We start from the raw sequence: 13,609 nt of genomic DNA, 5'->3' as shown, positions 1-13,609 counted from the left end.
AAACACACACACAGAGAGAGAGAGAGAGAGAGAGAGAGAGAGAGAGAGAGAGAGAGACAGAGACAGAGACAGAGACAGACAGAGACAGAGACACAGAGAGAGACAGAGAGACAGCCAGCCAGAGAGAGAGACAGAGAGACAGAGAGAGAGAGAGAGAGAGAGAGAGAGAGAGAGAGAGAGAGAGACAACATTTTCCTGGTAGGTTGAGTGTCTTGAAATAGCTTTTCTTTTTCTTATGAAGACACTTTATGGATTGGTGACTACTCCATCCCAGTCCCCATGGTGAACACTAACTGCAGATTTCTACTGAGGAAGGAAAAGCCGCAGGATCACTCAGAGGCACACGTGACTATAGATCCCTGCTCCACACCATCTTTTCTTGACAAGTTGTTTTTTTAAAGGAGGTGAATATTTTCCTTTGTGGAATGTGACTGAGTAACCCCAGGTTCATCTTTGTGAAGACTGTGTGAGAAAATGCATATTCAAACCTGACTCTCAATAACCTTGACACTTGCCATGGAATTCTGAAGTCCCTCTGTGTCAGTCAGGGCTCTCTAGAGGAACAGAACTGATTGAATGGATCTCTATATAGAAAGGGGGTTTATTCAAGTGGCTTACAGGCTGTGGTCCAGCTAGTCCAGCAATAGCTATCTACTGACAAAGTCCAAGAATCCAGGCTACAGGCCAGATGTCTCAGCTGGTCTTCAGTAGATGCCTGAATCCAAAAGAAGGCAGATCTAATGCCAACGAAGGAATAGACTTGATAGTGAGGGTGAGAGCAAACAGGCAAAGAAAGAGAGCTTCCTCCTTCCATGCCCTGTTTATAGGCTGCCACCAGAAGGTGTGGCCCAGATTAAAGGTGGCTCTTCCCACCTCAAAAGACCTGGATTAAAAGTAGGTCCTTCCCACTTCAATGATCTAAATAAGAAAAAAAAAAAAAAAACTCATCACAGATATACCCAGAAGCCTGGGTTTTAGTGAATTCCAGATGTAGTTAAGTGGACAGCCGAGAATGGCCATCACCCCCTCCATTTTTGTTTACCTCTAACCCATTAAATGCGTTCATAAGGGCTGGCTGTTCCCTTAGCCACCTTGTGGGAAGGAATGAGCCTCCTCTTAGTGATTAATGTGCCCACCCCACTGTAACTACAGAAACTTTAAATTCCATTCATGCTTTTACTTTTCCAGTCTGCCACAGGCTGCTCACCTGCCACAAGAAACAAGGCCACAAGTGGTTGACATTCCTCCCATTGTTCCTTTACCTTACCTTTCATGCTATCTCTTTTCTCAGGTCTTGTCCCCCTACTTGCTAGCTTTGGTCTCTGGCTGCTCTCGAATGGGCTGGAGAGAAGAGAAGAGTTGGGAGGACTGGAAGCATCTCACTCAGTGGCACTTGGCAGGCACTGGTGTTCTAGTAGCCCACACCTAACGCTGGGGCCTGGGGTAGGAGCGTCCTTGAAGATCTTTCTATTTCCCATCACCTGCAACCTTACCAAAGCCAAATTTTAGGGAATTATCTCACCTATTGCTCCTTAGAGAAGATATTGTGGAATAATCTTTTTGTACACTGTGAAGATTTGTCACTCAGACTAGTTTAATAAAAAGCTGAACTGCCAATAATAGCTAGGCAGGGTTTTTAGAGCAGAGAGTATGCTGGGAAGAAGAATGTGGAGTCACCAGCAGATGCAAAGGGAACAGACATGCAGGAAAAGGAGGTAAATGCCACAGATCACATGGCAACATGTAAATGAATAGAAATGGATTGATTTAAGTTATAAGAGCGGGTTAGAAACAAGCCTGAGCTATTGGCTGAGCTTTCATAATTAGTATGAAGCCTCCAAGTGGTTATTTGGGAGCTGTCAGGTGGGACAGAAAAATTCACCTACAAGAAGAGATAGGTGTGTCTGGATTCTAGACTGGCCCTGCCCCCTCCTCAGCCCCTGAACATCAATCAGGAGATGCCTCTGGCTTTTTTCTGCTGAGCTCTCCCTGTCCCTGCTCTTGAGTGGGGAGTCTGGGGATCCTGAAACAGTTCTTTTTACTGCTTGTCATACCAGTTCCATGGGCCACAGCAGCAACTCTGCCATCTCCATAAACACCAGAATTCACCATCCTGGAAATGGCTGCTCCTCTTTTGCAGGAACCCTGGGTCTTGATCCTCCAATTTTCAGGCTTGTATTAACTCAAAGCTACTTTTTCAAGCCACTTTCTCTTGAACTGAAGAGGAAATTGTTTCTCTCTCTCTTTCTCTCTCTCTCTTTCTCTCTTTCTGTGTGTGTGTGTGTAAGCTCAGAGTACATCAACATCTCTCACTAAAAGTACTTTCCCAAGCTCCAGCCTTTCTCCTTTTACAGGGACCCAATGGGTAGGTCAAAGGTTGAAGATCATGAAAGTTGGTTAGAGGCCACTGTCTTCTTGCATCTTGCTTTAGACACTGTTCTGCACTTGGAATGTGTCTGGTTATTCCAGCCAAATCTTCTACATTAATTTTCTATTTCACAAGAGATACTCATTTTAAATTATTAGGCAGAAAATTATCTTTGAACACTTTAGTTTTTACTTGAGTGCATGAGAAAGTTTTAAAAATGGGAATCTTAACTCCAAGTGCCAAGGTATTTTTAAAAGAAGCAGTTGCTATGCCAACGACATGACTCTACAAGGAGAGGCACTTGCCCCCAAACCAGCAACCTGAGCTCCATTCTGGAACCCACGTGGCTCAAGGAGGGAAATGGCTGTTGCAAAGTTGTCCTCTGACTTCATCCCTATGCAGTATCCCCATAAATAAATATTTTAAAGTCTTTTTTTAATTAAGGAAACAATAATGAATAGGAAAAGATAAAGTGCTCTTAAGATAAATTTGAAGTCATTAGTCCAGAGAACAAGAATGTAAGGCTTTGTAGCCAAGCTGTGAGCTGAGAAGGCCAGAATGTGCCCTGATAAAGCTTCAAAGCCACGCACAAGGTTATAAAGGGATGCCTGCTCTGATATTATAAAATCCTGCAACCACAGAGTTCAGACAAGTCCCTTGATGTACCTCAACTTGGTATTTGGTGTTTCAGTTTGGTGTTGGGTGCAGGGGATTGACTTCATGCATGGCAGGCAAGTACCACTGAGCTATACCCCAGCGTCATTCATCCCCTTCTCAGTAAAACATGCCGGACGTTGGGACACAATTACCATCTGAGTCTATTTTCCCATTCATAAAGCCTGGGCTTGCTTAAGAGTCTCTCACTGTGTGCAGTGGTTCAAAATGCAAAACAAGGAGCAGCTGTGTGGAAACGCCCCCCACAAATGTCTTTCCTCTTTCACCCAACATCTGCCAAGCAACACATTTTCCCACTGAGACAGTTTCTTCAGGAGGACCACAGCTGCCTAATCTTGTTAATGTACCTCAGCCTCTAACAGTGTTTGATTTTACTCCACATTTATTTATTTATTGTGTGTATTTGTGGGAAGGCACACATGCCAAAGCATGCATGTAGGGAATCAGAGGACAACTTGTAGGAGTCCATTCTCTCCTGCTGTATGGGCAGTAGGAATTGAACTTGGATTGTCAGGCTTGGCAGAGTTACCTTTCCCACCATCTCACTGGCCCGCAACAGGATTTCTCAATATTAAGAGGACGCTGCCATCCACTCTAAAGCTTTATTTTACAAATACAAGAATCAGATAATTAAAGTCAGCTGTTGGGCCTGGCAGGGCAGGCAGGAGTGTGACTATCTCATCTAATCTGTCTTATTTTGAGATATATAACCTCTTGATTTGAGGGTTAAGAAAAGTAATTTCCCAAGAGGGTTTAATTCTTCATGACCTCTGTTTGAAAATCAGCCTTACCTTTCTCCCTAGCTCACTTCTCAAACTGTCCCTGCCTCCTGTGAATTTGAGTCACCACTGGAGATCTGCTTTGAAGCACAGCCTCTTCATAGACGACTCAGGTCCCCAAATTTCTCAGGCATGTCTGTCCATAGAGCTTTCTGGGCCAATACATGGCATTTCCTTTCCCAGCTTCTCCTCATTCCCTACTGCACTTAGCTATGTGGCTGCTAGGCCTGGACTTGTTCAACTTCTGTTCCTTGATCATGTTATTATGGAATAATTTGCCAATTTTAATTAAACATGAGGAACTTAGACTGTGTTTTGGCATAAAAGATGCTACACACACACACACACACACACACACACACACACACACACACACACTGAAAACTGCTGATTTAAGCAAAGCATACAAACATTCCTTTATTTTTTATTTTACCAAGCTGCATGTGTTGAAAAGGCAGACAAAGGTTGGGGTAAGTTTAACAGCTTAGACGTTCTTGAAAGAAAAGCATATGTGCTGTTAGACTTTTATCCTTCTCAAGTTATCTGCCTTTAGGGAGCTCAGCTTAAAATACCAAGCCCCTCCAAATGTCTCTGATGCTGAAACTTCCCTGGAGTTTAAGATAACAGTAAAGACCTTTAAATGCAATACTTCTCTAAGCCTCTAGAACCCCAAATGGCAGTGTCTTGGCTCCCCAAATGGCAGAGCCATATTTGACATGGACAAGTTGGATAACTGGATTGCCAGGTTCTTCACCTGCAGAACTTAAGCAAGATCTCAACAATTTTCCCTCGCCTCTCCAGGGCCCCTTTTTTGTTGTTCTTGTTTTTTTTTTTTGTTTGTTTGTTTGTTTTCATTGACTTCCTTTCTGGGTGTTAAAGAAGATCAAAATTGATCCAATGCTTCTAGAAAGATAAATGATTAAAACTTTTCTGTGACTTTTTGATTCTCAGTGACTATTTCTGTTCAAATGTTTTTGTTTTTCCCTCACTCCTATTATAATTTAATATTTGCCAATGATCTCAGTTGTTAAATAGTGCTATAGGAATGTGTTTTATATTATTGCCATTTCCACAAGATGCCTTAGAGGTACTTAAGAGACTGAGCATATTACAATGTGTTTTTAATGGCCAGAATAGACTCACTTAACACTTTAGTTGTCAGAGAATCATCCAGATTCAATTCCAACTGAAAAAAAAATACATTTGTACTTCTACAGGTAATAGAAGAATGAGTCTGTGTAGACTGAGGTCCTGTCCTGCCTGGTCCCACAGCTGTTTAGTCCCAAATATATGCACAGAAGCTTATATTAATTATAAACTCTTTGACTGATGTCTTAGGCTCCTTATTGGCTAGCTCTCACTTAATTATTAACCCATAACTATTAATCTATGTATTTCTACATGGCCTTATCGTATTGGAGAACACCCAGTATACTATCTTCCCAGTAGCTACGTGGTGTCTCCCTGGCAGCTCTCTCTCTCTCTCTGCCTTTCTCTTCCCAGCATTCTCCTTGTCTGGTAGCCCCACCTATACTTCCTGCCTGGCTACTGGCCAATCAGTGTTTATTAAACCAATAAGAGACACATCCATTCACAGCATACAGACAGGGCATCCCCATCACTGTGGCTCTTCCCTGATCCATGCATTTCCTTTGTTTTCCCACTTTATAGCTAGAATGGCAATGAGACTTTGTGGTCCCTAGAATCAGACTTGCAGCAGAATCACATCAGTGTGGTGCTAATCTAACAAGATGCTCTCCTCTTGACTCCTAGATTGTTTTGTGGATGTCGTGGTTGGATTTGACATCTCAAGTCAGCAGAGGGGGCAGACTTTGCTTGAAGGTCAGCCCTGGATGGAGGCCTACCTCCAAGACATCTTACGTGCCATCAGCTCCCTCAATGGTGTGAGCTGTGAAGTGGGTACAGAGACTCAGGTGAGCATAGCTTTTCAAGTGGCAAACGCTGTGGAAAGATACCCTTCCAAGTTTGAGATCTACAGTGAGAACATACTGAACAGCCTGCAAGGTGTGACCGTGAACGGCCCATCTCTCCTCAACACAAACCTGCTGAATTCTCTGTGGGATACTTTTCAGAATAAGTCTGCTGCTCGAGGGAAGGTAACACGGCTTTAGTTTGTGTGTTGGTCTGTGGTTTTCCATGGACTTTGTGCTAATTTTTTCCCTCCTTTTCCTAAAACCTACCCTAGGTGGTCCTTCTATTTTCAGATGGATTGGATTATGACATTGAAAAACTTGAACAGAAATCTGACGAACTCAGAAAGCAAGGTACTGAACACGGGGACGGGGGGGGGGGCAGGGGTAGGAATTTGGTTAACTATTTTTACTTATTTAAGTAGGCTTTTATTTTGTAGCCCAGGCTATTCTGAAGCATCTTATGTAACCCCAGTTGGTCTCAAAATCAGGGCAGTCCTCTTCTCTGCCTCTTGAGTGTTGGGACACAGGCATAAGGCATTATGCCTGGCTGCTTAGTTGCTTTGTAATCTGAGGAACTTGACTCTGACTCTTTTGTTCCCAGGTGCCATACTGACCCTGAATTTGGCAGTCTTCCTCTTCTGTATGGGCACAGTAGGGCAAGCATCCTCTCAGAACTTTTTGATCTCTCACTGCCTATCACGGTCCATATGTAAAAGAGCACACTGACCACGGCCCCACGCTTTACCTCCTCTTACTGTGTTTGTTCTTCCAAGCCTTTCTTGGAGGTAGTTCCTTTCCATCTCACCCCACATTGTTTAATATTGCTGCTTCTGTCACATGGAAGTAAACGGGAACAAGTAACCCAGGAACATGAGTGTTGGATGACTTCCTTCTCACACTAACCATTTCCAGACTGGCAAGCATTTTTTTTTTTTGGACAAGTTTCCTCATGTCTCATGTGCTGGAGTTTTGTAATTCCTTCCTTCAGGCTGCAGAAAGACCGGCCATGATGCTGGAGCCAGGCATTTGGCTTTTAGAACCAATGGCCAACTGACTTACTCTTGGTCCATTTAAAATATGGGCCAGCAGAGGCAAAAAGTGACCAGGTGTTCTGAAGCAGGGCCAGCCTCCCATAAGTGGGCACTGCCGCACTCGCATCCACATCTCCTTTGCTGGCAGGATCACCCACCTGCCAATCACCCAGAGCTGTGCACTCTCTGAAGAAATGCCATTGGCCTGTAGGAGTCCCATCATCAGGAAAGTTACTTCCTCCTTTGCCCCTGGGCAGTTCAAAGAGTTGGGCCTTGACCTCGAGTGACACTGGGGCTGTGACTTGTGCTCCAGAACTCTCTGGAGTCAAGCCAAAGCTAGGGAATTGCTTGTGTCATACCCTGTCCTTTCTTCACCCCCTTTCTTCTGAGGACTTTACAACATTCTGTTTCCTGGTCTAGTACAAGGCCTGCCTCCCAGGTTCACTAAGGGATGCTGGCCAGAATCTGTCTTTTCTGCTAAGTTCTCTCCTTAATGTTAAATTGCAGAGGTTTCCAGATTTATAGTCATACAGTAAAGGCTTTCATTTTACCCATTATCTACATGTGTTTATTTCATATATTTATTTATTATATAAAGTTGCCTTCTTTTTATTTATCCAGTCTTGGTCTTTGTTTTTGTGAGCTCTAAATAGATTTTAATTGAGATTAAGGACAAGACTTTGGGGCACCTAGTTAGAGAGGACAGTTTTGTTGTCATCCCTGTGATTTTAAGTATTTCAGCCCTCCTATTGTGTATGTGTGCATAGGGGAATATATCGCTTGCCTGTGGAGTTAAGGTGTCCACTAGGAAGCACTTAGGAACATCCAGGGCTCTAAGACCATTCTGTCTCTATCTCCCAGAGAAACACAGGAAATTTGTATCTGTTGTGGAATATTACCTTAACGATGTAAAGATTGTTCTATTTGTTTGTGCTGCATTTGTTTAATAATGTAAAGGTATATTGTATTTGTTGGTGCTGCATTTTTATTTTGTTTTAGAGTTATAACTCTTTTTTGTTTTTTCTTTATTTTATTTTATGTAGCAACCACAGTTTCCCCTCCCTCCTCTCCTCCCATATGCTTCATTTGTTTAATTATGTGAAGATGTGCTGCTGTTTCCCCTTGCCTGACTAAGGCACCTGATTGCTCTAATAAAAAGCTGAAGGACCAATCGTTAGACAGTAGAGAGAGAGGCAGGGCAGAGAGAATAAGTAGGAGGAGGAATCTAGACTTGGAAGTGACCCGTTCCGCAGGTCCAGTCATTCAGGGTTCCAAAGGGGTGCTGCCTGAAAGAGTCATGAGCGAGAGAAAGAAAGGAGACCAAGCAGCGAAAGAAAGGACAAGAGTCCGTCTGTGCAATGTCAAGGTCTCGATTTATTGGGGCTTAGAGTTGGCTTAAATAGCCCTGCAACAATAGAATTGGGGGGAATAACAGAAGGAACATCAGGTATTTGCTGGGACTGGAACATTCTTCTTGTCAGTTGGAACATCTAGTGGTCTTCCTTGGAACAGCGAACAGAAAAGCCCCAGACCCTTTCTCGGAACAGAAGCAGTTAGCAGTTCCACTTGGCCAAACCGTGTCTAATTACAGGTTACAGGAGGCTCACAGAGCTGGCTTTAAGCCGAAAACTTAAAGGTCATTAAAAGGCTTACAAAGGTGGGCTTTAAGCAGCATGGTTTTGGGCCCATGGCCCCTTACATGGAAGAATGAAGAGAATGAGGGGAAAAAAAAGAGGGAGATGCCCAGGATCAGACAGACAGCTACCAGACAGACAGACACAGAGTAAGACATACAGGATAAAAGGAAAGGTAAAAAAGCTCCAAGGCAAAACATAAATGAAGAGAAACAGGCTAAATTAAGTTATAAGAGCTCGCTAGAAAGGAGCATACGATAAGGCCAAGCATTCATAACTAATAATAAGTCTCTGTGTCATGATTTGGAAGCTGGTTGATGGTCCAAAAGAAAGTCTGTTACATGTATCAATTTCAGAAGATATATATTCAGAAATTTAGACTCTTTGAGAAAGTAACAAAGGAATGGTGGTGGTAGTATCCTCTAAAGAGTATCACATGGCTCTCAAAATGGACAAGGAATATGTCATCTATCAATCAATCATCTATCTACCTACCTGTCTGTCTGTCTGTCTGTCTGTCTATCTATCTATCTATCTATCTATCTATCTATCTATCTATCTATCTATCTATCTATCTGGCTTCCATTGATGATCTGTTGACCTAGGAGGCTGCTTTAGTTCAAGATCACATATTGGCATATAGACTAGGCAGTCACTGTGTTGCAAGAGGAGAAAAGAATTAATGGAGCCACAGTGGGTGTGGCTCCATAATTTGTGCATGTAGATTGGGTTTAAATTGGTTCATTAAGTCAAATGCCCCAGAATTTCCTCAGTGGTCCTTTATTCTCACAACTTTTGAAGCATTTTCTTCCTTGGTTCATTTCTAGCAACTGAAGACATTGTTTTGAAGGTTGTGTGACTCACTTATTGAATAAGTCTGAAGGGAGCAGGACTGGGTACTCCAATTCTGAGAATACTCCTAAATAACAGTTCTGTGCATATTTCCTACATGTCAATATCCCATGGATCTTGTAACACTCATTTTTACACTTCCTGAACTTGTAAAGAGAAACAGATGTGAAAACACTTTTCTTTTGTAACTAGATCCATAAGCATGCTTTCCCCCCACCACTAATGCCCAGTTCAGATGCACAGCATTGCTATCCCAGTCTGTCCTACAGACTTTCTCCTTTTTCCTTGTTCTTAGTCTAGAAGGGTGACCTGTTACCCTAGTTTGTCCTGGAGCAGGCCAGGAAATTACAGGACTAACCCCAGAAAAGTCCCAGCAAACTGGAACAAGCTGGTCATCTGATTCTTTAGCCTTTCTTCCCTTTTAAACCATTGTAGCAGTCTCCTCTCAAATCCCAGCCACTCTCACAGTCCTGGGAGTACTTCATTCTCTTCAGTAAGTCACATGACACAGACGTCTCTAAGAAGGCACCATGACTCAATGAAGCCCTTGAATATTTCTTTATCTACTCTGGTATTTTGGTCTCCAAATTCCATCCAGATAATGCCTCACACATCCATCTGAGAATGAGAGATACCTTCAGTACATGTTGGTTAAAATGTGCTTGAGTGTAAGGTTTTGAAATTAGGCTTTAGATGAAAATCTAAAAGGTCCAGTAAGTTAAGAACTTAACTTTGCTAAGCCTCAGGTTCTTTTTTGTCTAAAAAAATCTGGTTAGAATCATATCTGAGTACCTATAGGGTATGAATAAGATAATGCATGTAAATGATTTAACTGTCTTCCAGGCACACAGCACTATTAAAGAGCACTGATCTAACTGTTCAGGAATACTGCCAGGGTTACTTAATTCTTAGTTTTCAAAACCAGTCATTGGCAACCCTACACTCAGCCCTAAAGTTTTATTTGAAATATTCTGATCTATAAAATTCTAAGACTTATGAGACCCCGCTCCCAAGTGATTGTCATTTGTTCCCACTTAAAGTTACATCTGGAGTGTCAGATCCTTATGAGGTCACTGGAAACATCCATTTTATTCTCTCTCTCTCTCTCTCTCTCTCTCTCTCTCTCTCTCTCTCTCTCTCTCTTCTGTGTGTGTGTGTGTGTGTGTGTGTGTGTGTGTGTGTGTGTGTGCGTGTGCGCGTGCGCGCGCGCGCGCGCGCGCTTTACATTTTGTATACCACATGTGTGCAGGGGCCTTCAGAGACCAGAAGAGGAGCTGGAGTCACATGGGGTTTCAAGGCACCACGTGGGTTCTAGGAACCCAACCCAGGTCCTCTGCAGGAGCAGCCAGTGCTCTTGACTTCTGAGTCATCTTTCCTGCCTCTATCGCCCATTTCTGGTTTTTTGTTTTGTTTGGCTTTTTTTAAAACACACCTAAGGCTTGAACCTGGGGCATCACACATGCTAAGTAACTGCTCTCTACCTGGGGATTTTGTTTAAATCAGATTTGAGTTCAGTGGATATAGATTAAGGCCCGAGATCCTATATTTCTTTTTGGATGTGTTCATTTTCCCTAGCAACTCTGTATTTTATTAGAGAGATACTAGACAATGTGGGAATCGTCTCAGGAAAGTCTGTATTTCTGAGGCACTTCTAGGTGATTCTGACATTGTGGCTTTAAGATTCTTCTACACAGGATAAAAAAAAAAATGTAGAACACCGGCTTCCTTGATGCACGAATTCCTCTGCATTTTAGCAATCTGTGTGGCCCTCTGATTAACTCACTGGCTCACTTCAATAACATTGTGAAGTCGTGTTACAGCCTGCCACATCATCTCTGGTTTGATTCACTTAACTATTGTGCTATTGTTCGCTAACATTATATTACGGGGTTGGAGGACATAGACAATAGAAAACAGCTGTTTGCAGAGACTAGTGATTTAAATATGCTGAATGATTTAAGTGACCGGAGCCCACTTCACCTGGAGAATATGTTGAACAGGCCTGAATGCCCTCATAACCATTGCTGTGGATGGAGCTGCCAATACCGGCGACCTGGCTGACCTTCTCTACATTGAATTTGGGAAAGGATTTGAGTACAGAACACAGTTCACAATTGGTATGAGGAACCTTGGGAGCCAGCTGTCAAAGCAACTAGTAAGTTGACTCAGAAAACACTGGAGGCTTTAAGCAAATGTCCCACTATTGAGCTATATAGCCTTATCCCTAATTGTTTAAGCCTTCGGTTATCTTGTATATAGATTTAATATTGATGAGTATGGGTGTCAACAATACTGACCTTTTCAGCGAAGACGAGATGGACCTTTGAGTTTAGTTGAACAGCATAAGTAAGAACATACGTGAAGTGTTATGTAGTCAAGCAGGTCGAAGCACGTTCAGCAGATGTACTTGGAACAAAAGAGGTATCGAGAGGAAGAGCAAAGAGGAAAATAAGGAAATGTTTAAACAGCACTGACCATGCTGGCCAAATCACAAGCCGTGAGTGCTAGTGCACTAAGATGAGGCTGAGTTATGAACAGGCCCGGGCTGTTCCTGCCACCAGCAGCTTCTCAGGTTCCGTGCAGCTCTGAGCATCACAATGTGTGGTGACCCTAATGTTCAAGGTGTACTTTCCCTGCAGCACAGCCTGTAAGTGACAGCCCATGGCATGTGGAGTTCAAACTGAGGAGCAGTAGCCTATTCTGAGTGTGTGGGGAGAGCTAGAGGTCCTGGGCCTCCCTGGTGTACTTTCTGAGCCAGGGGTTTTCTTGGGTTGTCTCCACACTGCCAGACCCTTGTGCTCTGTTCTGGTTTTATGGTTCACACCTAGATATGATGCATCTTCGCCACATTATTTCCGAAATGTACAAAGAATCAAACTTGAGTGTGAGCATTACCAAGTTTGTAGCACATTGTGGATTTTACTTTAATGAGTGGTTAATGAGTTGGAATTAATTTGTTTATAATTTATAGAATCTTTACTAAGTATATCAGAATACTTCCCAATGAAGGGTGGTTTTTTTTTTTAACCCATGAAAATCAAATATAGCATTTACTGCAAACTGAATTTTCCTAAAAATGAATCTTCTGGGCCAATTGCAAAACAAACAAACAAACACTGTTAGGTATCCAGGAGACAGGTCCAGGGTGAAATTCACTCACTTTTAAATATATAATAATTTTGTTTTGGCCATCACATAAAGAGAATATTCTCATACTTACACCCTCTGTAGCAGATGCTTCTAAAATGTTGGCATGCAGCTGACATTTCTGAAGTCACATCAAACTCTTCCTGGATGTGTTTCCAGGGAACTCTGTTCCAAGCAGGGTTTCAGAGTACACTGAACTCTGCTAACAAGCTGAGATTTTATAAACAGAGCCAGGAGAAAACAGCAGGCATTCATTTTGCTGAACAAAGCATGCAGAGCAGAATATGCAGAGAAGTCAACAATTGGCAAAGCTAGGGTAAGGTAGCTGGAGAGGTGGCTCAGTGGTTAGGAGCAGTGGCTGCTCTTCCAGAGGACCTGGGTTCAATTCCCAACACCCACATGGCAGCTCATACCTGTCTATAACTCAAGTTCTAGGTAATTTGACTGATACCTCCACACTGATGCACATAAAGATATATATATATATATATATATATATATATTATATATATATATATATATGCTAGGGTAAGGTGTGTTGACAAGAGGCAACCCCACTGATCATTTCATATGGAGTGAAGTGGCCATGGCCAAAATGTCATCTGCAGAAGTCGAACACTTTTGATTTGGTCAGGAATTCCTCATAGGGTAAAGATGTCAGGACAAAGGAAAGGTAGGATGGACTGGCCATCTTAGCCTTGACAAGGCTCCTGCCACCATGGAACTTATAATGGAGAGCTTGTTTGGGATTTGGGAATCAATGCCACCAAATATAATTATGTTCATGTTCCCCCAAGATCAACATTGCAGAAAGGACCTGTTGCTGTTTGCTCTGCAAGTGCATAGGAGGGGACGGTGCCATGGGGGATCCGGGCTCAGCAGGCAAAAAGGTAACTTTCCCTTTGACTTAAGGATTCCCATCATTTGAACTGCAGCATGCCTTTCGGATCTGAGTTGGGGCAGAAACAGAGAGGCTTTACCTGCCAGACTGAGCCTCTGCAGGAGGTGGACAACTATGCTACTCTTTCTCCATATCAGATTAGATAGATAGTTGCCATTTCCCTTGGTTTTCTAAATTAGAATTGTTTGGAAGTTCTTTGGGGGGAGTTTTGGAGACACAGTCATCAGGATCCTAGATGGGTGATGCAGAAGAATCGAGTGACCCTCGTGCGGAATGATGAACGCTTCC

The 13,609-nt window shown here is 42.8% G+C and overlaps 1 protein-coding gene across 1 annotated transcript in view; it reads left to right on the top strand.

Annotated features, from left to right (window-relative positions):
* The window catches only part of Col6a6 (collagen type VI alpha 6 chain), a 96,467-nt gene that overhangs the window by 13,954 nt on the left and 68,904 nt on the right, over positions 1–13,609 (top strand). The window contains exons 8-11 of the mRNA XM_035444234.1: positions 5,596–5,939; positions 6,029–6,107; positions 11,274–11,428; positions 13,218–13,310. Of these exons, the coding sequence (XP_035300125.1) occupies positions 5,596–5,939; positions 6,029–6,107; positions 11,274–11,428; positions 13,218–13,310 (671 nt within the window). The remainder of the gene's footprint in view (positions 1–5,595; positions 5,940–6,028; positions 6,108–11,273; positions 11,429–13,217; positions 13,311–13,609) is intronic.

This window comes from Cricetulus griseus, chromosome 4 (assembly GCF_003668045.3).
Source record: "Cricetulus griseus strain 17A/GY chromosome 4, alternate assembly CriGri-PICRH-1.0, whole genome shotgun sequence".
Lineage (NCBI taxonomy): Eukaryota > Metazoa > Chordata > Mammalia > Rodentia > Cricetidae > Cricetulus > Cricetulus griseus.
Note: the sequence above shows the minus strand (reverse complement) of the source record. Positions and strands in the feature narration are given on the sequence as shown.